At 43.4% G+C, this 27,912-nt stretch overlaps 1 protein-coding gene across 1 annotated transcript; it reads left to right on the top strand.

The window, feature by feature from the left end:
- Positions 1–7,798: 7,798 nt before the first annotated feature.
- IRS4 (insulin receptor substrate 4) lies at positions 7,799–18,207 on the top strand. The gene is made up of 2 exons (XM_063937289.1): positions 7,799–11,261; positions 16,050–18,207. Exons 1-2 carry the CDS (start codon positions 8,033–8,035, stop codon positions 16,109–16,111), a joined length of 3,291 nt encoding a protein of 1,096 aa, XP_063793359.1. The 5' UTR covers positions 7,799–8,032; the 3' UTR covers positions 16,112–18,207.
- Positions 18,208–27,912: the final 9,705 nt, after the last annotated feature.

Below are 27,912 nucleotides of genomic sequence, written 5' to 3'. Positions count from 1 at the left end.
TTGATTACTCAAAACTGACTTAAAGGTCAGTGAAGACATAGCAATACAAGAAGAAATAGAGATAATAGAGACTATAGAAACTGATATAGAATCTAAAACTAAGGTCTATAATCTAAGTAACCATCAATTAACTGAACATGAGATAAAGGTACTTGAAAAAGGCCTTAAATTTGCCCCTTCAAATAAATGCGATAAATTTGATGTCTTTGTTGATATAGAAAGATTCATTAGAAGGCTAACGTTAAAACGTTTTTTTGAAGAAGCTCCAGAAAAAGGGAATAATGGTGATGACCTTGGGAAACTTAGGTTTAAAAGGAAATCAACCTTTTTCCCGCGCCACAAAAAGGGGTGTTTTGTGGAAGCCTTTGAGAGATCTGTAAAGGAGGATCTGGAGTCACTACAATTTAAACCAAATAGGAAAAAGAACTTAAGTAAAGAGGAACAGGAAGCTGTAAAGTCACTGAGCATAAATAAAAATATTGTAGTGAAGCCTGCGGATAAAGGCGGGAGCGTGGTTATAATGAATGTAGAAGATTATAATGAAGAGGTTATGAGGCATTTATTAGACAAAGAAACATATAAAAAATTGAGGAATAATCCGGGGATGACTATATCCAAAAAATTTGAAACATTTTTTGGCATTATATACTGGTAAAGGGGTTATAACAGAGGAAGAGAGGCTGTTTATGATTATTGAAAAACCTTCCATCCCTGTAATATACATATTACCTAAGATACATAAATGTAAGACCAAGCCACCTGGTCGCCTTATTGTTGCAGGGACAAATTCATGTTTGTCGAACTTGTCCCTATATATAGATTCCTTACTACAACCATTGGTTAAATTGGTACCCTCTTACCTTAAAGATACGATCAATACGATTAATAAAGTTGATGAAATTCATTGGATGGAGGATTATATCTTAGTGACAGCCGACGTGGCTTCACTATATACTATTATCAGTCATGAAACAGGTTTGGAAGCTACTGAAGTATTTCTGAGACGTAGTGATATGTCAGAAGATAAGATCCAATTTGTATTGGAAGGTATTTCTCTTATTTTGCAGAACAATTTTTTTTGGTTTGATGACAATTTTTATTTACAGTTAACCGGAACTGCCATGGGCACCAGACTGGCACCGAGTTATGCTAATCTTTTCATGGCCCACTGGGAGGAGAAATCGGTGTGGAGTGGACATGAATTCGGTGCCAGTCTGGTGACATGGCATCGCTATATAGACGATATTTTGTTTATTTGGAAAGGTGATAGACCATCTTTGGACCAGTTTTGTCAACATCTAAATAAAAATCAGGATAATATTGTTTTGACCTTCAATATCAGTGAAAGTCAGGTTGATTTTCTGGACTTAAATATATATGTGGATAATGGTCACTTAAAAACAAGGAACTTCATCAAGTCCACTGATTGCAATTCCTTTATTGAACATAACAGTAACCATCACACAAATTGGCTCAAAAGTATCCCTATCAGTCAGTTCCAACGGATACGAAGGAACTGTACGGATATTGATACATATCAAGAACAAGCAGCCATTTTGAGTAATCAATTTGTTGAGAAAGGATATAAAAAAGAGTTAGTAGAGAAAATAAGAGAGGAAGTGTCTTTTCAAGATAGAACATTAAGTCTAAAAAACAATAAAGGGAAGGGCCGAAAAGCTGTAAATTGGGACTGTTCCGTTCATTACAGGATTTAACAGTCAACATAGACAGATAGAGAGTATTATAAGGAGACATTGGGGAGGGCTCAGTCGAGATCCCCTGCTAAAACCCTATATCTCGGAAAATCCAAGATTTGTATATAGAAAAGCACGTAATTTAAAAAATAATATGGTTAGAAGTGCTATAACTGTTCCTAAGATAATTACTAGGAACAAATCAAAGGGCTTCTACAGGTGCAGCATGTGCCAGATGTGCCGCACATGTGTAAGCAAAGAAAACAAGCTTACAGAATATAGATCCACACAAACAGGCAAGGTCTATCCTATAAAAGACTTTATTACGTGTAACACAAAAGATGTGGTGTACCTCCTTGAATGTACATGTAAAGCTCAATATGTGGGTCGTACATCCCGCATGTTAAAAATAAGAATGTCTGAACATATACGTAATGTTAAGAAAGGTTTAGAGGCACATAATGTATCCTTGCACTTTAAGAATGTACACAACTGTGACATTAAAAATATGGTCAGTTTTTGTGGCATAAAGGCAGTTAAATCCAATTGGAGAGTGGACAATAAGGAAGAAATGTTAGCTAGAGAAGAGATGAGAAGCATATATGAACTCAAGACACTAGTCCCAAGAGGTTTGAACGTTGAATTTGAAACCAAGTGGTTTTTATAAAAGTGGTTTTCATTATGGGGGATCTTAATTGTACTAATATGAAGAGTTAGGTTTGATATACAACTTGTTAAATTGTTCTACCCTTTTCTTTCTTTGTATGTTTATCTATATGACCATCGTGTCATTTTTGCGTTCCAACGAGCGGGACACGACTTCCTGGTTGCGTTTCACAGATAGGAAGTGATAATGCACGACTTCCGGTTCATGAAGGTCGTCATAACAACCGTCGCGAGTGGAAGAATGACGATCACCTCCGCTGACGGATAGTGCTGCGACCCGTTTTGATGACCAGTTCCGGATATATAGTAAACATCTCCATGACAACTAGGAGGTGGATTTCCTTGGCGGGAATCTTTGACAGGAAGTGCCGGGATTCGTTGGGACGCATTGCTTTATGGGTAGACGACTTCAGGAAAAACATGGACTTCAGTAATCAGATGGAATGGATGTTCTACCATGTTATCAACTTACAAAATAACATTCCATGAATCCGGATCATAATTTAACTTGTACCAATTAATTGTTTTTATATATAAAAGAGGACTTAAAATTATGAAATTAGAGATATTTCTGGTTCAATATATGCCTTTTTTTAATAGTATTTAATAAGATATGTTGGGATATGGAAATTATGGATTTATGCGAATATGTACATCATTTGTGATATGATTGGTGGGAATTTACATGTGACCTGCACTGTAGGGTATAAATACCCAGTTCATTTTGTATGACTCTACACCCTGAGGAAGGAAAAGGATTTCCGAAACGCGTTGGTGTTGAGGTATTTACTGGAGACTGGCATTCACTCTTATTTTACCTATTGGCTTTATTCGATCTTGGTCTGCATACCATCCAAATTTAAGGAGCAATTGGAGGTTCCCCATTTTGTTTTTCCCGGGAACAATGAGGTGAATCAGCTTGGCTCCTTATCTTTTGCATTCCTAACGCCGATGGGTATAGAGTGATACAAAAATTATATGCCCTCCAGGTTTTTGTTATTATTATTTTTGTTATTCTTTTGCATTTTACAAAAAATTAAAAGAACCTTTTTTAATCATTTTATGGATCCTGTTTCAAGTAAATAAAATCCTTTTATACCCTTTTGGATTTTATCCGGTGTATTTTTTTGGACTTGGATGTGCTGTGAAGGACACCTTGAGGAAAAAGAAACCTTTTTGTGCATATAGGGTCCTTTGACCCAGGTGAGTGTTGTTCCATATGAGTACAGTCCATTATGAATAAGTGGAATATCAAGTAAAAAGATACCTTTATGTGCATGCATCTCACTGTTTAACGGTGAGTAAAGGAGACCACTCCAGAAAAGATCAGAGCTGATTATTATGATGCTGTGGTGATCTCTTCTCGTATATATCTACAGACCTGTGTTCATGAAATTATTTTGAGAAAACCTAGCAGCGCCTGAGGACCGCTCTTCTGTGTGTTAAAATATATGTCGATTAAAGAAGTGGTGTTCTTGTGAGCAGGACTGAGCTGCAGCTAGGAAGGCGCAAGTTGCATCACTCTATATATTTTTCACACTGAACGATATGCCCAATATGTCATTCTGATTTGTCTGGAAATGACATATTGGCCCATTATTGTCTCAGTGTGCACCCAACTTAAGTTTCAGCAATAAGGAAATAATTTGTATTCTGAAGGCAACATCCACTACTGTTGGTGAAAGACTATGGCCTAATTCAGACCTGATCGTAGCAGCAACTTTGTTAGTAGATGGGCAAAACCATGGGCCTAATTCAAATCTGTTCGCTCGCTAGCTATTTTTTGCAGCGCTGCGAACAGATAGACGTCGCCTATAGGGGAGTGTATTTAAGCTTTGCAAGTGTGCGAACGCATGTGCAGCCGCCCTGTACAAAAACAGCTTGTGCAGTTTCTGAGTAGCTCTGACCTTACTCAGCCGCTGCGATCACTTCAGCCTGTTCGAGCCCGGAATTGACGTCAGACACCCGCGCTGCAAACGCTTTAACATGCCTGCGTTTTTCCAACCACTCCCAGAAAACGGTCAGTTGTCACCCATAAATGCCCTCTTCCTGTCAATCTCCTTGCGAACGGCTGTGCGAATGGTTTCTTCGCTAGAACCAGTTCACAACAATGATCCGCTTTGTAACCGTACGGCACGCCTGCGCATTGCGGTGCATACGCATGTGCAGTAGTTACCTGATCGCTGCGCAGCAAAAAACGCTAGTGAGCGAACAGATCTGAATTAGGCCCTATGTGCACTGCTGGGGGGGCAGATTTAACATGTGCAGAGAGAGTTAGATTTGGGTGGGGTGTGTTCAAACTGAAATCTAAATTGCAGTGTAAAAATAAAGCAGCCAGTATTTACCCAGCACAGAAACAAAATAACCCACCCAAATCTAACTCTCTCTGCACATGTTATATCTGCATCCCCTGCAGTGCACATGGGTGGTCATTCCGAGTTGTTCGCTCGTTGGTACGCATGCGTTCAGTAATTTAACACAAAACTTTGGAGATTTGCACAAGCTCGAGCAACGTTTTTTTCATCACTCGAGTGATCGTAGTGTGATTGACAGGAAGTGGGTGTTTCTGGGCAGAATCTGGCCATGTTCAGGGAGTGTGCTAAAAAACGCAGGCGTGCCAGGTAAAAAACGCAGGAGTGGCTGGAGAAACGGGGGAGTGGCTGGCCGAACGCAGGGCGTGTTTGTGACGTCAAACCAGGAACTAAACGGACTGAGGTGATCGCAATCTAGGAGTAGGTCTGGAGCTACTCAGAAACTGCAAGGAATTGTTTAGTAGCAGTTCTGCTAACCTTTCGTTCGCTAATTTGTATAGCTAAGATACACTCCCAGAGGGCGGCGGCCTAGCGTGTGCAATGCTGCTAAAAGCAGCTAGCGAGCGAACAACTCGGAATGACCACCATGGTTTTGCCCATCTGCTAACAAAGTTGCTGCTACGATCACGTCTGAATTAGGCCTTATGGGGGTCATTCCGAGTTGATCGCACGTTGCAACTTTTTGCTGCTCGTGCGATCAACTAGACGCCGCCTATGGGGTAGTGTATTTTAGCATAGCAAGGCTGCGATCGCTTGTGCAGCTATGCTATGCTAAAAAAGTTTTGTGTGAAACAAGACTAGCCTTCCGCCTGTCACTCTTCTTGCGATCGCGGCAGCGATCACTTTCTTTGTTATTGTTGTCGTTGTCCAGCGCAACAACGCGCGTGCGCATTGCGGTGGGTGCACATGCGCAGAACCGACCTGTTCGCACCGTTGCGAAGAACCGCAGCGTGCAAATGGGTCAGAATGACCCCCTATATGTTAGATTTTCTGACCAAACAAATCTGTTCTGACAACTGAGAATAATGAGACCGCACAACGGGGGTAATTCCAAGTTAATCGCAGCAGGAATTTTGTTAGCAGTTGAGCAAAACCATGTGCACTGCAGGGGGGGCAGATATAACATTTGCAGAAAGAGTTAGATTTAGGTGGGCTATTTTATTTCTCTGCAGGGTAAATACTGGCTGCTTTATTTTTACACTGCAAATTAGATTGCAGATTGAACACACCCCACCCAAATCTAACTCTCTCTGCACATGTTAAATCTGCCTACCCTGCAGTGCACATGGTTTTGCCCAACTGCTAACAAAATTCCTGCTGTGACCAACTTGGAATTACCCCCAACATCCTTTATTGTAAGATATAAAATTACTTAATTTAATGCAATGTAACACAATCAGGGTCGGACTGGCCCACAGGGGCACCAGGGAAACCACCAGTAGGCCCCACTGCCAGAGTGCCCACTCCTTCCTCTAGGGATCAGATTCCAGACTGTGCACTTGTATTATACATGGTAGATATGTTGCATTACACTGCACTAAACTATTGTGTATTTCAAGCCCACACCCCGTTTGTAGGCTGGCCACGCCCCTATCACTGCATTATTCCCCCGGTGGGCCCTTCATGCCCCAGTCCAACACTGAACACAATTATATATCAAGTTTATATGATCTTTTTCTTAAACTCTGCCAAACCAGTAAGAAGAGTCCTGGAAGCAATATCAATGAAGCAGCAGGTCATATAAACATACAGCAGCCATTTCATATTTACGTTTGAAGTAAACCTACAATAGTGGTTTTGGTATACTACAGTAAAGGGGATCTTTTCATCGTTTGCCAGAACACAGTTGCTTGTTGAAAATAACCAGTGATTTGGGAGAATAAACCTCAGCAAAGCTGCCCGAGGCACACCCCGCTAACCTGCTCATGTAACATATTTCCAACTTGATGGATTTTCACGGTTCCCCCAACCAGCATGTTGGAAATTCTCAATTCGCCGATTCTGACCAAAAACTAATTGGGGGCCAATGAGACGGAGCTTGTGCTGCAGTCTGCCGGCTGATCGTTCATTATTAATGTCAGTCAATTCATGTTTTTGATTGCCGATCAGATAGACATTAGCAGAGCTGGCACAGGTGTATTGCTCACATAAACTGTTGCAAATTAAGGAACTCGCCACATATTACCCATGTATAACTCTAAGGTTAGAATACTATATATATATATATATATATATATATATATATATATATACACATATTTTTTTTTTTTTAATGGGTTGGATTTTAGTGTTACAAGTAAAACACATGCCTATGCCTTAGGCCTTTATGGCTTGGAAACTATAGATATACATTTCACCATCCTCTACGAGGAAAATGAATTGAATGCAAGAACACACAATCCGTGTGTGTGTGACATGCCATGTTGCTGCTGTACATGCAGCCGCTGTCAGATGACTGCGGCGCATGTGCTTGCTGTGTATACATGCTGCAGCGGCACATCACAACACGAGCGGGTCTTCCCCGTGTAACGCGGCCGCTAGTGTACACACGGTCACACACATATACAGGCGCTGTGCCAGGAGATGCCGCAGTCCCCCGGGTGACGTACGCCCGCGCCAGGTATATATATATATATATATGTGACAAGCATACACCGCAGCTACGAGTCACCACCCTACTGCTGCTGCTGCTGCCGTCGCTCCCAGACTGTTGTTTACTTCTCTTCACAACCAAGCGGTACCTCCCGCCCACTGAGAGGGAAGGACACACAGATGCGAGGACCAGCCAATCACTTCACGCCAAACCCTAACTGCTTCTGAATGTGACCAATCACTAAACAGCCAGCTCAGCCCTGACCATGCCCGTTACTACTGTGTATCTATTAGCGGGGAACAGCGCCCCGCCCCCCTACTCACCAATCAGGGCGCTGTTTACATCAAAGCGTGAGTAAAGAAATGGGGAGGGGAGATCCTCTCAGCGCGGGTTTCCCGCCCACTCTGTGAAAAGTTCTCGCTTGTCTCCGGTGCGATTGGCGCAGCGCTCTGTCACTCACCCACAGCGGTCGGGCCCCCGTGCCGGGCGGGCGGTTTCTGGGTGACGCGGGCGGGCGGGGTCACGTGTTGTTTTCGCCGTGCCGCTCTCCCTCCCCCGCTTCAGTCTGTCTGTGGTGAATGTGTACGGCAGCGGTGAGAGGAGCCCCGCACACACCGGCAGCCGCCATGCCCGCCTGCTAGTTACCGCTACGCTCCGGAGTGCGGCCAAGCTGCAGTAATTCATTCAGTGACGAAGGTGATAGAGCCGGGTCTCCCCCCGGTATCCCGGCAGCAGCGAGTGCAGCCCCCGGGGCTCCCCGTCCCTCCATGGCTGGCGTCCTCATCTACGAGGAGGAGAGAGCCGGCCGGGCTCCCATGAAGGTGTTGCCGCCGTCCCCGCCTCAACCATGCGCGGAGGAGAGCTGCTACCGGCGCCTGTCCGGTCCGACCCTGTCGCAGGTACGGGAGGAGTGCGTGTCCGGCGCGCAGGAGGCGGCAGGGGAGGAAGACGTGCGGAAGCGCGGCTACCTGCGGAAGCAGAAGCACGGCCACAAGCGCTACTTCGTGCTGCGGGCGCACAGCCACCTGGGGCCGGCCCGCCTAGAGTACTATGATAACGAGAAGAAGTTCCGGAGCGGGCAGCGGCCGGGCGGCGGGGCGGGCTGCCCCCCGAAGAGGGTGATCTTCCTGTCGCAGTGCTTCACTGTCAGCCGCCGGGCGGACGCCAAGCACAAGCACCTACTGGCCCTCTACACCAAGGACGAGTACTTCGCCATGGCTGCGGAGAGCGAGCCGGAGCAGGACTCCTGGTACCATGCCCTCAGCCAGCTCATCAACGAGAACAAGAGGCTGTGCCTGGAGCCAGAGGAGCTGGAGGAGAGCTATGGGGGCCAGAGGGTGGCTCCTGTGTTCAAGGAGGTCTGGCAGGTGAACGTCAAGCCCAGGGGGTTGGGCCAGAGCAAGAACTTGTCGGGGGTCTACCGACTGTGTCTGTCCAACAAGGCCGTGCACCTGGTCAAGCTCAACTGTGAGGTGGCTTGTGTCCACCTGTTGCTCATGAACATCCGCCGCTGCGGTCACTCCGAGAACTACTTCTTCATCGAGGTTGGCCGCTCTTCGTCCACCGGGGCAGGTGAGCTCTGGATGCAGGTGGATGACTGCGTGGTTGCTCAGCACATGCATGAGACTTTCCTGGAGACCATGAAAGCCCTGAAGGCTTACTCGGAGTTCCGCCCCAGGAGCAAGAGCCAGTCCTCGGGCACCAATCCCATCTCCTTCATAACAACCAGGAGGTATCTGGGCAATTTGCCCCCCAGCCAAACCGGCCTGCAGAGGAGATCGCGTACTGAGAGTGTTACTGGTACCCCCCCTACTGCAAAAAGCAACTCTTACCGCTTTAGGACCTCCAGTGAGGGTGAAGGTACGATGACCAGGCCATTCAGGTCAGTCACTGGGAGCTTGATCCATTTAAACACTGCACGATTAAACCTTGGCAAGCAGGAAGGTGCTGGGAGGTATGTCAGAGCACCATTCAACTCTGGTTACCACTCCAGATCTGCATCTCTTCCAGTCTCTCATTATCCATCCGCTACAAGCCCCATAAGCGTGTGTTCTAGTAGTGGCCACGGGTCTACTTCTGATACCCTGACCAGACCTTCCAGTTCTGTTTGTGGATCCCCGAGTGACGGTGGCTTCATTTCATCAGATGAATGTGGTTCAAGTCCAGGGGATCTCCGGTACTTTCGTGTAAGGAGTAATACTCCCGATTCCCTAGGGAATACACCACCAATACAAGAGGAAAACACTCTGAGCGACTACATGTCAATGAGCGTGAAAAACAACCCTAATGGTAAGGATGATTATATGGAGGCTGACAAAAGTTTTAGAAAAAGAACCTACTCTCTAACTAAACCCTCCAATGCCACACTACACCAGAAGTCACAGGCTGCTGTGTCCTTAGATGAAGACTCTGAAGAGGTAAACAAGCAGTTTGCCTATTCTGAATCACCAAAGTTGAAAGACTGTGCTCATCCAGAGGATTACAGTAATGGTATTGTCGATTCAGTTTGTAACCAAAGCAGGAGTAAAGCTAAAGATGATGGCTACATGCCGATGATGCCTTTTATTTCATATGACAATGACTATTTGCCAATGGCTCCTAAAAGTGTTTCTGCACCAAAACAAATAGTTTCTAGGTGTCCCTCTCATGTGGATTCAAAAGGGTATATGATGATGTTTCCCTTTGCCAGTTCACCTGTTAAAAATTCAGTAATAGGCCTTTCTAAAGGTAACCAAGAACGCGTCCCCAATGGGGAGTACATGGACATGTCTTATGGAAGCTCTGGCACTGTTAAACGGACTAATGACTCGAATGTAAGCAGTTCCAGGGGCTTCAGTTCTTATTTTTCTTTACCCAGAAGCTTTAAAAGTTCATCAAAGCATAGCAGTGATAACAATGAGTATGTTCCCATGTCATCGCCTGGAAAGCTACTACATTTGGGTTTGGAAAATACAACTGATTGTAAGGATGGAGATGCAGATGGTCTGTCAAAGATTGAGTTGAAATCTTCCAACAGTGTACTGGAACAACAAGTTAAGGCTACAAGGCCCACAAAGCTGACGCTGGCCATGAGAGGTAGCAGTACAATGCCAAGATTTTTTGATAATTCAAACTGTGCTGAACCTACTAGTCCTGGCGAATATATAAATATTGACTTCAGCGATAAAGCAAGTAGTACTCCTTATTCTCTGTCTGCAGAAGGGTCGCCATCTTCTTTGGGCTCAAGTTGTGACCATAGACAATCCCCGTTATCTGATTACATGAGTGTAGATATTGATGTGCAGTCTCCAAAAGCCACCACAGAATTGTCCAACTCTTTAACCGACATTTCATCTTACTCATGCACCAGTATTTCTAGAATTCAGCCTGGAGTTGAGTATGTAAAGCTCCCATGTGGTACAGCCTGTGTCAGCTCCACAAATAGGAATGATGACTATACCACAATGACTTTTAACATGGCAATGACTCCACCACGGCCCTTTCCTAATGAGACTGAAAATGGCACTAAATTGGATAGTCCTTCATCTATTGTGAACCGGTTGTGCATTGGTGACATGTCCTCTTTTAACAGTGGTTTCACCCCTGTTCTCAATCCCCTTTCTGAACCTGTTGTTGGTCCTAAGGTTATCCGTGCAGATCAACAGGGAAGGCGGAGACACAGCTCTGAGACTTTTTCCTCTGCCAGCACCGTAACTACTTCTTCCTCTTGCTTTACCGAAAGTGGCAAAAGACACAGTTCTGCCTCTTTTGACAACGTTTGGCTGAAACCTGAGGAAAGCAGTTGTGACCAAGAAAAAAGAATGTCCAGAAACTGCTCTACAGGTTTTCAGAATGGTTTGAACTACATTGCTCTGACCATGCACGATGATGTCCGTGAATCTACATCTCCAGCTTGCAATCAGCATCAAAATGGAAGCAGCAATATGGAAAGTGGAGCTTATGTCAGCATCGACTTCTCTAGGTCTGACTGTCTGAATTGTTCTGCCTTCAGAAAAGGTTTGTATAGGCAAAATACACCAAATCACACACTATGAGGTAAATTTACTAAGATGGGAGTTCTATTTAAGATGGGATGTTGCCCATAGCAACCAATCAGATTCCAGGTATTATCTTCTAGAAGGTGCTAGATAAATGAGAAGTAGAATCTGATTGGTTGCTATGGGCAACATCCCATCTTAAATAGAACGCCCATCTTAGTAAATTTACCCCTATATATCTAAATATACAGTTGTGTTTTTTTTATAGGCTACCTATTCACTGCTGTATAACTTATATCAGATGGCATACATGAGCAGATATGAAGGAAAAACATATCTAAATATATTATACAAGTTTTATAATCACCATCCAAACCCCTCTCTGTTTTTGGTGTGATGTAATGTCTGCAGACTCTCTTATGTCACTAATCATGTAGTGGTACAGCTTGTACTAGTGCATACTGTTTAAGACTACTGGCCGTGAAGTAACTACAGTAGTTGCTGGGGAAATGAAATGTTGAACCTCCATTCACAGATGCTGGATCAAAGTGTGTAAAGTTGCAGACTTCATTTAAGAGAGGGGTGTGTGTGTGTGTGTGTGTGTGTGTGTGTGTGTGTGTGTGTGTGTGTGTGTATATATATGTATATCTTTAGAGTGCATATGCTGTTATTAGATATTGTCTTTACATATGCTCTCTACTAGTGCAGTACAGTTATGGGGTTTTGGTTTTACATTGCTCTAGGTATGAGTTTAAAGACACCTTAATTTAGTAATTTACACCCCAAAGTCCAAGACATCCTATTTATACAGGGCAGAATAAGCGATCAGTAAAGACCAAGTGAATTAAAAAAAAAAAAAAAAAAAAAGTAAATACAAATGTGTGTATATTCTTCCTCCGACTGTGCTATCCCAGAAGTGTGCCTAATTTTCTTCCATAGTAAGTACAAGAAGGCCAGCTATTCTCATGCCTACTTGCATTTATGTTTTGGCCTATGTTTACAAACATAACACAAATATGGTAGTAACAGCCGTTTATATTGTTCCTGCAAGTTGAAAGTAAATCAGAAATTTCACTTTATTTAAATTGCATGAAAAATGTACCCTGATTGTGAGGGTTGTGAAAGATTCATATAATTGGAACATCTGTATTTAATTTCTTTTGGCTGTAAAAGACCTACCTGAAGACGCATCAAACCTAAAGATAAAGTGGAGACCCATGGTAACCAAATCTGCTTCTGTCAATTTATAGAGCAGGGATAGGTAATCTATTGCACTCCAGCTGCTGTGCAACTAGACATCCTGGCATGCCTTGCCAGTTTTGTAGTTTGGCTATGCTAAAACTGTGGCAGGGCATGCTTCTGGAGTGCCACAGTTTGCCTACCCCTGTTATAGAATGTGCTAGATAAATGATGGCTAGAAGTTCATTGGGGTCAATTCTATTCGGCAACTAAAGAATAGCGCCGGGAATTAGCTCCCGACGCTATTCAATTCTGCTACTAGTTGCCCGCAATTGTCGGGAATTCTCCTCTCATCCCCAGGGGATGAGAGAATAAACCCGACAAAAGTGCTGCCTCGCGGCCGGCGCGAGGCTGATTCTGTCGGGAATCGGCCTCGCGCCGGGTAGTTAAGTCGGAGAATGCCCGTTCTCCCGACAAAACTACCTGTTAAGTCGGCGAGAACGGGACATCGCCGACTTAACTTTAGCTGAATTGAATAGCGTCGGGAGCTAATTCCCGGCGCTATTCTTAAGTTGCCGAATAGAATTGACCCCATTGATTGCTATGGGTAACATCTCCAGCTTTTCACATTGGAAGGATTGATACATTCCTCCTCCCCACCCCCCTAATTTGTTTCAGGTTTTTTTCCCAGGAACCTCTCTACTCTGCACTAAAGTATGTGTGTTTGTTGTGGAGTAGGCTGGAGCAGGTCCTCAGCCATCCCTGCCATTGACTGGGCCATCATAGCTAATCCGTATTTATAATAGTGTACTGCACATGGTGGGGCTTATAAGTGATGGGACTGACGCAGGCTCTTGCTGTTTGTGAATTGGGGCTTTCACCAGGTTCATTAGAGACTGCAAAGAGGAACAATATGGGGACTTACAAAAATCATGTAAGGTAATGAGTGGTTACTGAAGTATTGACCGAAAATGACTGCTTCAAGTAGGAGTTTTTGGAGTAGCTTTTTCTTTTTCATCTTGTACTTTCCTAGCTATATTCTATTGATCTGCGATTTATAGTAAGCTTTCTGTTTTAGCTTCAATGATTGCTTGTATTTCATTCACAGAACTGTTTCATTCAAGAAACTAAAACATTACTGATGCAAGGACTATTGTTTTAAACATGTGTACCGTACACCTAAGTCAAAAGATACTATTCAGCATGACCTACTAGACCTATTTATGACTGCCAGCTATTTATTTTTTTATTTTTTATTTTTTTTAAATGTAGAATTATTCTTTGTGCGTTCAGTTTATGTTAGGACTTTAGAAAATACTGTGGCTGTTTTTCCGTCTGGAATTGTTCACCTCAATTCACTGCTACTCCAAATTGATAATCTTACAGGTTCAGTTAGGTTCCAGGAATGAGTTGCCACTGTAACGGCGTGGAAATGCTGCTAATATCTCGGTATATATCAGTCCTGCCCTAGACTCATGGATTTTAATGTGTACAAACAAAAAATCTGCAAGTGTGGTGGTACTGTAAGTTCGCCATATGGTCTTGCTTGCTCGCAGATGCTTATAATGCGCCCTATACACTGGGCGATAAAACTGAAAGATATGGACGATCTCGTTCTTTAATGAACGAGATACCGTTCATATCGTTCAGTGTGGAGGCAGCAACGAGGAACGAGCGCGGAGCCGCGCATCGTTCATCGTTGCTGCCCCGTCGCTTGTGCATGCAGGCCAATATGGACAACCGCGTCCATATATGCATGCACTGCTATGGTGCCGAGTGACAGGGAAAGTGGAGAAACTTCACTCCCCCCCCCCCCCCCCCCCTTCCTGCCGCTGGGTCGGCCGTATCTGCCGCAAGTGTGTAGGGTCCTTATGTGATGCCTTATTGAATTGACCCCCCTGAATGCAGCACAAGCTTCCCCCTCCCCTCTAATGCATGTTACAGTGTAAGACATTTTGTCATCTGTGCATTGATAGAACTTTGAGAACATGTTTATAAAAAGCATTTATAAAAGCTGTGTTACCCCTTTCACATCGCACAAATAACCCGGTACCGACACGGCATATTGCCGTGTCGAACCGGGTCAGTGTGCGATGTGAAAGCACACTGGCCGATTTAGCGGGTCGCCTGACCCGGTAAATCAACCCGGTAAAAAAGAAGGGTTTTACCCGGGTTGATTACCGGGTCAGGTGCGGTGTGAATGGGAGCCGTGTCGATGCGACACGGTTCCCATTCACAAGATAGGGAGAGGCGGCGCTGGAGATGAGCTCATCTCCCGACACCGCCTCCACCCCCGCCCCTGCTGCTGCTGCGCGCTCCGTTGTTATGGCAACCGACCCGGTATATTGCCGGGTCGGAAAGCCAGCAGCAGAGTGCAAATGCCGGATCCCACCCGGTAAGTACACGTTTGTCTTAAACAATTCACGATTTAGTTGTGTTTGCGCGCAGCCAGAGTTTAGCCGCATAAAACTTTAAAACAAGTTTTAAAGTCTTGCTTTGAGCATCAAAAGTGCCGACTTAGCACCTCAGGAGGGTGTGAGAAGAAATGTCATCCCCGACGCTGCCGGGCATCTAAACGGAGCTACAATTGAATTGCTCCGTTTTGTGCCCCCTAGTGGTACCCACAGCGAAAAACAATACAGTTTTCCCCTTTTATGTTTTGATCCCATTTGGAGGCTGGTTTATTTGACCCTACATGTAGTTCATAGGGGACTTTGACATAGCTAAAATTCACAGCCACCTTTTGATTCTTTTATTGAGCTTTTCACCCACTGTTTACAGTATATGGTGCGTTCAATAACTTAAAAGCTTGCATTATTAACAAATACACGTACTGTATTGTGGTCATTCTTGGGATGAACCCAACAAATAGCAAGTGCATCATCTTTGTAATCTTTAGTTGGTTACATCTGTGAACTAGGTATTGTCAGTGAAGAGTTGGTATGAATCTTTTGGGTAGTAGCAGAGTAAAAACGAGTTAGACATTGCTAATGAGAGAGTGCTTTATAACTGATTGTGAGCATGAATGACAACTGGCTGGATCCTGCTAACAGGCTGCTGCTCACGTGGTCGGCTAAGCTACAGCTAGTAAACAAGTGCTGTTGGGCTGGATCTGCTTTTCCCAGACTGTTACAGGGAAGAGTATGGACTTTCTTTTTTTGCAATGTTTGTAATAGAAGTCACTAGTTTCTTGTGTCCTGTGAGGTGCTGCCGCAAGTGTGTAGGGTCCTTATGTGATGCCTTATTGAATTGACCCCCCTGAATGCAGCACAAGCTTCCCCCTCCCCTCTAATGCATGTTACAGTGTAAGACATTTTGTCATCTGTGCATTGATAGAACTTTGAGAACATGTTTATAAAAAGCATTTATAAAAGCTGTGTTACCCCTTTCACATCGCACAAATAACCCGTATGTCTTGTGGCGAGATATAGATATATAATGTGTGTGTGTGTATGTATGTATGTATGTATATATATATATATCTATCTATCTATTTGCATTGTTCAGAAGCCATTAATGTTTAACCTTGTAAAGCTGTTAGTGTACATTCAAGCACTGTGCATTTTTTACATTTTGTACAATTTCATTGTTCAGCATTAATTGACTTTATTTGTGTTTTATTTTCCAGAGACGGAGTGTGCTGCCATGGAAACCATAGAGAAGACAGTCACCCCAGCCTTTCTGCTGTAAAAGCAAATGAAGTGACTGGAAGAGAGAATGCAGAGATTCTGCATGAATCCATGTTGAGTTTCAAATGGACATGTACCTGCTTTCCCACACAGATTAATTGTACAGCTATTTAAAGCTTATATTATTGTGTTGGCAAAGGAAGCTTTTTTTTTTTTTTTTTTTTCCCAACATACTTATTTTTGTGAGGGAAAAAGATGACTTCTCATGGCATGTTTTACAAATTGCATATGAGATATTGCTGTGTTTTTATGGAGCGGCTCTGACGTGTAACACGGCTCACGTCTGGCTTCCACATTGCATCTTGGTGCCATTTTACATCTCAGACCTGCTCCTTGTGTATTTAATATAAGTGCTAATGTAGCACCTGGGAGAGTGTAAATCTATGCTTTAAGGGGAGTTCCCTAAAAGGATAGTACATTTCAGCTTGTTTGTTGATCTATATATGAGTTCTAATTTTATGGTACAAAGCAAACTATTAAATATGTAAAGTTAAGAAATATTTTGAAAGTTTAATTTTTTTTAAGTCAAAAGTCTATATGTATTTTAATTCTATTTACTTTATGGAAGGAAATCTCCTTTCAGTGAACAAAGATACATTGTCTATGGTACATGAATTATTATGTCTGCATTCCTTACTTTAGATTGCTGCACTATTGTCCCTTCCTGTAAGTGACAATATTTTATTTAAGCAAAAAGGTACAGTATTAATTTTCCTAAGTGGTTTAATTTCTGGCATGTGCAAGGTACAAATATACATCATGGTGTTTCCCTGATCAATCCCATGCGTAGTCTTTAGTTTTATTAGAACGTTTTCTTCCCTCTGAATGACAAGAGTGTAAAAACCGTAAATCCTATTTATGGCACCACAGCAAATGAAGTAGACCTAACAAGACACTAATGAAAAAACTGTGTTGCTTTTACACTATGGGCAATGTGCCTAAAATATGAGTGTTGTGTTGCATGATGATCTGTAAACTTTGCTTTAACTAGTATTTCCCGTCCCATGTATTTGGTTCTAATGATGCTCCTTCTGTCAAAGCTTGATTTGTCACTGTAATAGCTGTATGCTGGAGCACCAACCCGCAGCCCCCTGTTCATTCATGTGTGTACTTCTTTATGGCCAGTGCTGATGCAATTTTATAACTTTCATTCTACATTTACACCAGTAGACTAATTCTACTTTAAAAGGGAAAATAAATGAAATGGCTAGTGGGAAGGGGACTGAGGCGTAGCTAGAGCAGACTTCAACGACATTTGTGGACTATGTAGTAAGTGATAGATACCATCATAATTATTTGTGATTTGGGTGGGAAAGTGTTGGTGTAAATGTCCTTCTGTTTATGAAATAAATGGCCGAATTAACCACACTGCAAATAACCTGCCTCTCCAACACTTCATTTTCCGTTCATATAAGGTATATATGTATGTATGTGTGTGTATATATATATATATATGTATATATATATATATATATATATATATATATATATATATATATATATATATATATATTAGTATTAATTCACAAAACAAATTATATCACTTTATCTCAACATTTGCTATATTTAAAGTTATTTTCTTACACTTGCAAAGCCTTCTAAAATAAGCTTGCAGCATAAAACCTACAACTCCCATCCAGTATGATAATCCATACATGCATAATATTAAAGTAAAGGTATTCCTTTAATGTCGCACAGTTAATTTGATATTTGAACACAGGTTTTTACATGGATTTTAGTCCTTTTCTTGATGCCATAAATACAATTTTTTTTTTTATTTTTTTTTTTAATGATATCTTGCAGTTGCCAGTTCTTCGATCTTAATATGTGGATAACCTCAACCTTAGTTATGTCGGTTAAATAGGTACAGCATAAAATATGCAATCTTAGTTTACAAACCTAATTTATTCAGTATTGTGCTGGAACATACCTTTGGAATATGTAAAGCATATCACTAGATAATATCTTCCAGCTGTCAGATAATGCTGCTGTATAGTTTAAAATTACCAATGATGGAAGAATTGTCCTGTAAATTTTAATTTCATATTGCAAAGTTATTCTGTCTGTACAAATTAATAAAACATGGTTGGTACTGTTTATTATATTTTCCTCCTTCATGCATATGTCAAGTAATTTATTTCGATATGTATCCTGTATATAATTATTTTGAATTAGATCACTTTATTAGACGTGAAAAAAAACAGTATTGGGGGGGAGGGGATTTTTTTTTTTTTTTTTTTTTTGTTAAACCAGATTTTAATTATAGCTTTTTGGGTGTTAATGTACTGTTCTTCCCTTTTTAATACAATAAATATTGCTGCTTAATTTTTTAATATGTTACCAAACTTGTGATTAGCCTTTTTTTTACTTTTCCCCCTCCTCTTACTGGTACCGCTTGTTTTATGAAAGAGTAACTCTTACAACTGTAGACAACTAATAATACAAGTGTGCTAGAGAGTTTAAGGGTATTTATTCCGGCCGGTGGTAAATGTACCCTAAAACCTGTAAATAACACTAATCCAACAAAGCTACCATTAAGTTATAGGGGTATATGCAATTGCGGTCGAATTCCGGCTGGAATTCGTCCGTTTTTAATTTCGACAGTCACATACCCTCCTGCCTGGACCGGAATTCGACATATTCAATAAAAAACGGATTCGACAGTCCCGCTGTCGAAAAACGGACCAATTGACGATAGTGTGCGTCCTGGATTCGACTTCATGGACGGCACAAAAGTGTGTAAAAAAAAATCCTGAAAAAAATGCGTGGGGTCCCCCCTTCCTAAGCAAAACCAGCCTCGGGTTCTTTGAGCCGGTCCTGGTTGTAAAAATACGGGGGGGGGGGGGGGGGAAGAAATGACAGGGGATCCCTGTATTTTCACAACCAGCACCGGGCTCTGCGTCCGGTCCTGGTGCAAAAAATACGGGGGACAAAAGACGTAGGGCTTCACTAGCTGGAGAGATAATGCCACAGCCGGGGGACACTTTTATATCGGTTCCTGCGGCCGTGGCATTAAATCCCCCAACTAGTCACCCCTGGCCGGGGTACCCTGGAGGAGTGGGGACCCCTTAAATCAAGGGGTTCCCCCGCCTCTCCAGCCACCCAAGGGCCAGGGGTGAAGCCCGAGGCTGTCCCCCCCCCCCCCCCCCCCCATCCAAGGGCTGCGGATAGGAGGCTGATAGCCAAGTGACAAAATAAAGAGTACTGGTTTTTGTAGCAGAACTACAAGTCCCAGCAAGCCTCCCCCACGAGCTGGTACTTGGAGAACCACAAGTACCAGCATGCGGGGGGAAACAGGCCCGCTGGTACCTGTAGTTTTACTGCAAAAAAAATACCCAAATAAAAACAGTACACAGACACTGTGATAGTAATTTACATACATGCACGCCGACACACACATACTTTACCTATGTTCACACGCCGACTCGGTCCACTTCTCCAAGTAGAATCCACGGGGTACCTGAAAATAAAATTATATTCACCAAAATCCAGTGTAGATCTGTCCTCTTCTTTTTTGTAATCCACGTACTTTAAAAAAAAATAAAACGCAAAACCCGGACCACGCACTGAAAGGGGTCCCATGTTTACACATGGGACCCCTTTCCCCGGATGCCGGAACCCCCTGTGACTCCTGTCACAGAGGGTCCCTTCAGCCAATCAGCGAGCGCCACGTCGTGGCACTGTCCTGATTGAGCTGATCTGAGCAGTCAGACGGCGCATAGCACTATGCTGCTCCATTATCTTCAATGGTGGGAACTTTGTGGTCAGCGGTGAGGTTACTCGCGGTCAAAGACAATACTCTTTATTTTGTCACTTGGCTATCAGCCTCCCATCCGCAGCCCTGGACAGGGGTGACTAGTTGGGGATTTAATGCCACGGCTGCAGGGACCGGTATAAAAGTGTGCCCCGGCTGTGGCATTATCTCTCCAGCTAGTGGAGCCCGATGCTGGTGTGAAAAATACGGGGGACCCCTACGTCTTTTGCCCCCCGTATTTTTTGCACCAGGACCGGACCTGGTTGTGAAAATATGGGGGATCCCCTGTCATTTTTTCCCCCGTATTATTACAACCAGGACCGGCTCAAAGAGCCCGAGGCTGGTTATGCTTAGGAGGGGGAACCCCACGCATTTTTTTTTCACGATTTTTAACCCATTCCCACCGAAAAACATGCTATGATCTCTCCATATTATTTCAGTCAGTAAAAAAATAAAATATTGTTTTCAAAAATACACTGCTCAAAAAAATAAAGGGAACACTTAAACAACACATCCTAGATCTGAATGAATGAAATATTCTTATTAAATACTTTGTTCTTTACATAGTTGAATGTGCTGACAAAATCACACAAAAATGATCAATGGAAATCAAAGTTATTAACCCATGGAGGTCTGGATTTGGAGTCACACTCAAAATTAAAGTGGAAAAACACACTACAGGCTGATCCAACTTTGATGTAATGTCCTTAAAACAAGTCAAAATAAGGCTCAGTAGTGTGTGTGGCCTCCACGTGCATGTACGACCTCCCTACAATGCCTGGGCATGCTCCTGATGAGGTGGCGGATGGTCTCCTGAGGGATCTCCTCCCAGACCTGGACTAAAGCATCCGCCAACTCCTGGACAGTCTGTGGTGCAACGTAGCGTTGGTGGATGGAGCAAGACATGATGTCCCAGATGTGCTCAATGGATTCAGGTCTGGAGAACGGGCGGGCCAGTCCATAGCATCAATGCCTTCATCTTGCAGGAACTGCTGACACACTCCAGCCACATGAGGTCTAGCATTGTCTTGCATTAGGAGGAACCCAGGGCCAACCGCACCAGCATATGATCTCACAAGGGGTCTGAGGATCTCATCTCGGTACCTAATGGCAGTCAGGCTACCTCTGGTGAGCACATGGAGGGCTGTGCGGCCCCCCAAAGAAATGCCACCCCACACCATTACTGACCCACTGCCAAACCGGTCATGCTGGAGGATGTTGCAGGCAGCAGAACGTTCTCCTTGGCGTCTCCAGACTCTGTCACGTCTGTCACATGTGCTCAGTGAGAACCTGCTTTCATCTGTGAAGAGCACAGGGCGCCAGTGGCGAATTTGCCAATCTTGGTGTTCTCTGGCAAATGCCAAACGTCCTGCACGGTGTTGGGCTGTAAGCACAACCCCCACCTGTGGACGTCGGGCCCTCATGGAGTCTGTTTCTGATCGTTTGAGTAGACACATGCACATTTGTGGCTTGCTGGAGGTCATTTTGCAGGGCTCTGGCAGTGCTCCTTCTGTTCCTCCTTGCACAAAGGTGGAGGTAGCGGTCCTGCTGCTGGGTTGTTGCTCTCCTACGGCCTCCTCCACATCTCCTAATGTACTGGCCTGTCTCCTGGTAGCGCCTCCATACTCTGGACACTACGCTGACAGACACAGCAAACCTTCTTGCCACAGCTCGCATTGATGTGCCATCCTGGATGAGCTGCACTACCTGAGCCACTTGTGTGGGTTGTAGACTCCGTCTCATGCTACCACTAGAGTGAAAGCACCGCCAGCTTTCAAAAGTGACCAAAACATCAGCCAGAAAGCATAGGAGCTGAGAAGTGGTCTGTGGTCACCACCTGCAGAACAACTCCTTTATTGGGGGTGTCTTGCTAATTGCCTATAATTTCCACCTGTTGTCTACTCCATTTGCACAATGGCATGTGAAATTGATTGTCAATCAGTGTTGCTTCCTAAGTGGACAGTTTGATTTCACAGAAGTGTGATTGACTTGGAGTTACATTGTGTTATTTAAGTGTTCCCTTTATTTTTTTGAGCAGTGTATATAAATAATACTTGTGGCTCCTAATAGACAAACCAAGTACATAATCCCTTCTAATATAAATAGATATGCAATTAGCAATAAAAAAAACACAAAAAACTTTTTTTAACATTTTTATTAGATCCCGCCAGCAAAATGAGGCGGACTGAAATTGACGAAATGACTGTCGAAAAGCACTGTTGTCGAATCGACATTCTTCAATTGAATATACTTTTGTCGAAAAGCCGCATTTTGACCATTGCAGACATGTCGAATTTTGAAAATGTCGATTTGCAAAAAGGCGAATCTGAAACTGCAGGTATTTTGACGAAAAGTACTGTATTGCATTGTCGAATCCAATTCGACATGTTTTTTTTTTTTTTTCGAAAATGCCCCGTTTTTCGACATTTTTATGAATTCGACCGCAATTGCATATATGTTATAGGGTCAAGGTTGGTTTTGCCTTGTAAATGACTGCCATTTTAAAAATCCGGTCATTCTCTGCCACATCCCACGCCTCCGGCAAACTCTGATCCTATTACATATTCCCCAATGCCATTGTCCTTTAATGGATTTGTATATTGTTTGAGCAGTAACACCTTTTACATCTAGACCAGTGGTTCCAAAACGCTGTCCTCAAGGAGCACTAACAGTTTAAGTTTTCCAGATCACCTGTGGATTTTTCTAATGTGACAGTTGGTGATACACAGTGCACTTGCCGGGTGGCCTGGAAAACCTGGACTGTTAGTGCTACTCGAGGACTGAGTTTGGGAACCACTGATCTAGACCATAACTATTATATCCACATCTTTCCAGTATAGGTCTTTGGGTAATGATTCAACTAGATATTGCATGTTATTCACACTAGATACAGATGTGTCCTCATACATCATTGCTGCAGTCATGCCAAACAGCCCTCTGTCCCCTGAAATTCTGCTAGTGGTGGGGCATCTCTTTTGAGTTTTTATTTTTTTGCCAAAAATGTCTTAAAGAGTGTACACACTAGACGATTCGCTCCAAGATCAATATTGCCTAGTGTTCCCCTGCCGGGTCGCCGACATAGTGCATACATACTGTACGATGTTGCAAACCATATCGTACAGTGATGTCATTCTGTGGCAAGGCTGTGCATACAGTTTTGGATGCTAAGTCCAAATTGAGATGCATGCACAGCTGACGCAGGTGGACAGTAACGATGTTCATCGTCCATTACAGACACACTGAGCGAAGTCACACATGATATCGCCCAGGAAGGCTGAAAATGGTCCTTCAGTTGCGTTGCAGCTTGGACTCACCAGGAGACTGCTGATTAATTGTGCATGCAACACTTCTAGTTTTGTGTGCGACTGAGTTGCTGAGATACTGTATAGTAAGCGCTACGATGCTGTGGCCTCTTTCCATGGCAGGTTCTGGTGTGTTGACTTTGTCACACTTTGAGACACAGATGTCACATTTTAAATTAATCAACAGTCTCCTGGATCGTCTTAGTCGCATCACATCAGCAAAAAGACTCCTGATGTAGCAGTGTTGTACGGGGCTTTGCTGCTCACGTGTGTCAGGCATCTTGCGCTGCATGGTGTATTGAGGCTAGATCTGAAGACACATCTGTAGCAGTAGTGCTTATAGTTGTGTGCAGGAAATATCTAGCAGCTCTGTTCACTGTACATTATTTCTCAAATGAAATGTTTTAAAGCAAGGCCCCAATAACCCATCACAATTTGTTTCACAGATTGTGATTCCCCCCCCCCCCCCCCCAATCCATCTACCTTTACCCATATTGTACCTTACTCTTGCGTCCTAGAGGATGCTGGGGTCCATATTAGTGCCATGGGGTATAGACTGGTCCACTAGGAGCCACTGGCACTTTTAAGAGTTTGAGAGTGTGGACTGGCTCCTCCCTCTATGCCCCTCCTACCAGACTCAGTTTAGAAAATGTACCCGGAGGAGCCGGTCCCAGCTAGGGGAGCTCCTAGAGCTTCTTTAATTTTATTATTTTTCTAACACTTCAACAGCCTCCCTGCTTCGTGGGACTTAGGGGAGGGAGTAGTGTTCGCCCTGAGGGGTTTTGAGCCACTATCTCCGCTGACAGGACATTAGCTCCTGAGGGTGATCGTTAGCCGCCCCTAGGCGACCGCTCACTCCCGCAGCATGCCGCCACCCCCTAACAGCCAGAAGATTCCGGTGGCGAGTGAGTCACCGGCCCCCTCAGGATGCGGGGCGCCGGTGTGAAGATGGCGGCAACAGGGTGGGAGCGCAGTATTAACTACACTCCGGAAGCTCAGCGGTACATAGAGCAGTGCTGTGAGGGGCGCCCTGACCCAGCGCCTATACCCTACACCGATCAGCAAGCCTGTCAGGGACCTCTGTTACACTGCCAGCAGAAATCCTCATGCCAGTATAAAGAATGGAAGAGCAGGAAACAGCGCTATGTTCAGGGGGTGGAGCTTCTCAGAGCGGACCCAGCAGCGTTCAGCGCCATTTTCCTGCCTGCAGATCCTATACAGACACGCTGACAGGGAGAGCTGTCCCTCCAAGCAACTCCAGCTATCCTGTGCGGTACCAGGGGGTTGTAGAAGGGGGGGAGGCTGTGTAAATACTGTGTAGTCTATTAAGGTACACAGTAAGCGCTAGGTAGTTGTATTATATTTACCTCAGTAAGCGCTGTGTGCGGTTGGCTCCAATCTGTGTCTCTCTATGGCATACTTTTGGGGGGAAACTGTGTCTGACGTGTGTGTGTGTGTGTGTGTGTGTGTGTGTGTGTGTGTGTGTGTGTGTGTGTTGTCTCACATAGCCATGTCTAGGGACTCTGTGTCATATGCTGCAGAGGATGTGTCCTCTCAGGAGAAATCCATTCCATGTACACAGGAATGTAATGTTTTGTCTCAGATCCCAATTAAGGAGCCTGAGTGGTTGTCCTCTAGTAAGGGGATGATCTCTCAGATCTCTACCAGGGTAGCTCATACTGAGACTGAAACTCAGTTGTTAAAGAAGTCTATGGTAGTTTGGTCAGGTTCTGTTCCTATTCCTGCAAAATCCCCTAGTATGTTCCCACAGAAACGTGCACTTGCCCAGATTATGCAAGATGACACGGATACCGACTCTGATACAGCAGACAATGATGGGGACGTGCTGAGGGCAGCGGCATCCCTTGCAAAGGGGGCGCAGCTCATGATTGAGGCCATTAGAGATGTGTTAAACATTAATGGCACGCCACCTGAGCAGGTTGAGGAGGCTTACTTCACTGACAATAAGAAAGCCTCGCTAACCTTCCCTGCGTCAATAGAATTAAACGCTGTATTTGAAAATTCCTGGGAAAACCCGGAGAAAAAATTCCAGATCCCAAAAAGGGTCCAGGTTGCTTTTCCGTTCCCTGAGAAGGATAGGAAAAAAATGGGAAAACCCACCCATAGTTGACGCATCTGTCTCCAGACTGTCTAAAAAGGTGGTTTTACCTGTCCCCGGATCTACCGCGTTAAAAGAACCGTCTGTTTGTAATATTGACACTACGCTCAAATCCATAGACACTGCTTCAGGAGTGGCGTTAAGGCCCACTATTGCCTGTGCATGGATTTCTAAAGCCATAGTAAAGTGGTCAGGCACATTACTAGAGGATTTGGATACAATGGATAGAAGTGACATTGAATTGTTTCTACGTAACATACAGGATTCTGCGTGGTTCATGGTGGAATCCATGAAGGACCTGTGTACACTGACTGCACGGATATCTTCCATGTCAGTCTCAGCTCGCAGGGGACTCTGGCTACGCCAATGGTCTGCAGATGCAGAATACAGGAGAAGTGTGGAGAACCAACCCTACACAGGTCAGGCTCTTTTTGGGGAAGCAACAAAAAAGAATACAATATACAGCGCTTGGAAAAAACTGGATATGGAAAAAAACAATTGAATTTTATTTAGTAAATTATATTGCAGAAATTAGTTAAAAATTCATAGATGTACATCAATTAAAAAATAAAATAAAAATAATATACACTGTTAGTATAAAATTAGTGGGCAAGCACAGCACAGCAGAATGGTTTGGTATATTACCATATGAGAGGTTGAGAAGTCAATTGGTGCATATACTCCTAGGAACTTATGCCACAGTCCTGGGGGCAATTTTACAATGCAGGCAGATGTAAGTCCACAAATTTCTTTAGGAACAGACCTTATGCTTTGTTCCGAGCAGCAGCTCAGTCCTATTGGTCGCTTGGTCTCCTTTCTCTGTAGTGGATATCTGTCAATTCCCCATTTAGGCAGGTAAATGGACTTCCAGGCTTGTTCCAGGTGTTTGGCAATTGGAGTCTGTATGCCCAACCTCTCCAGACCAACGCGTTTCACTGTAACAACAGCTTTCTCAAGGTGTAGGTGTTTGCTGTGGAAATGCCCTTTTTAAAGGCTGTGCTGATTGCCCATTACTGACAGCTGATGATAATTTTAACATCACTAAAAAGCATTAAAACAATACCATATCCAGTTTAAAATATTCATTATTATAGAAGACAAATGTATATGTGTATATAAATTAATTTTGACATATATTTATTGCAAAGAATAGAAAAAAGATAAATAAAAGAAGGTGCACACTTCCTGTTTCTAAGTCCGATCACGTGATCATTATGGTCGTTTCCTATAAATGGAACGCATGAACAACCAATCATTGGTGGCCAGTGAGTGATTTCCTGGTCACGTGGCGACCCCACCCCCCTTTATCATAAAGAACTTCACCATTTATTACAAGGGGCACTTGAAGATAGAGTGATATCCAAGGAAGAGCACAAATTTTTATTTCCTTTGTACCCCACAATTCCAATATATTACCACTTACCAAAAATTCATAAGTCCCTCACTGCACCTCCCGGGCGCCCTATTATTTCTGGCATTCACTCCCTCACCTCATCACTTTCAGCATATGTAGATAGCCACCTTCAGCCACATGTCTCTCGATTAAGGTCTCACATAAGAGACACGATGCATTTTTTAGAACTCATCCAAGGTGTTGCTTGGAAACCGACATATGCTTTTGCCACTCTAGATGTTTCAAGCCTATATACCAACATACCTCACGAATTGGGAGTACAGATGATTGGTCAAATATTAGCAGCAGATGGAGACCTTTCCGAGAGACATCAACAATTTATTTTAGAGTCTATCACATTTATTCTTTCTCACAATTATTTTCTTTTTTCTGACACGTTTTACCGTCAAACGATGGGGACCGCCATGGGGACGAGATTCGCGCCGAGCTACGCCAACCTCTATGTAGGGCAGCTTGAAGAGGCCCTCGTTTGGGGAGGCGAGCTCGGCGGGCATCTCGTCCTCTATGGGCGGTACATCGATGACCTGTTCTTTATTTGGGATGGGGATTATGACACATTTACCGATTTAGTTAAATCTCTTAATACCAACACATTTAATTTAACCTTCACTTCTAATTTTAGCACTTCAAAGATTAATTTTTTGGATATCACTCTAGAAATAATTGATAACCATATACACACTTCCAACTACACAAAGGATGTAGGCCACAATTCATACCTAAACTATAAGAGTGCCCACTATCCCTCCTGGAAAAATAATATTCCTAAAGGACAATTACTAAGAGTTAAAAGGAATTGTTCCTCGACAAAATCATTCCAAATGCAGGCGACTAAATTAATGGAATCCTTTAAGGATAGAGATTATCCTCAATATATTTTAGATAAAGCTATCTCTGAAGTAGAGAAGATAGAAAGAGATACTCTTCTCCGTCCAAAAGAGAAAACTAAGTCGAATAAAGGTGACCTAGCTTTTATATCTAAATTCAATAGTAAGTCCAATAATATCAAAAAAATAATAAAACAAAATTACCATATGCTTCAAAATGACCCCATCTTGGGAAGTGTTCTCCCTACACAACCAGACTTTATTTTTAGAAAAAATAGGTCCCTGAAAACTATATTAGCTCCTAGTCAACTAAAACATGTATCAGCCGATATGGATAAAAAGCCCGAAAAAAACTGGTTAACCACAAAACCTAATGGCTTCTATAA

Source organism: Pseudophryne corroboree, chromosome 8 (assembly GCF_028390025.1).
Source record: "Pseudophryne corroboree isolate aPseCor3 chromosome 8, aPseCor3.hap2, whole genome shotgun sequence".
NCBI lineage: Eukaryota > Metazoa > Chordata > Amphibia > Anura > Myobatrachidae > Pseudophryne > Pseudophryne corroboree.
The sequence above is the reverse complement of the archived record's forward strand: the minus strand, read 5'-3'. Positions and strand labels throughout refer to the sequence as shown.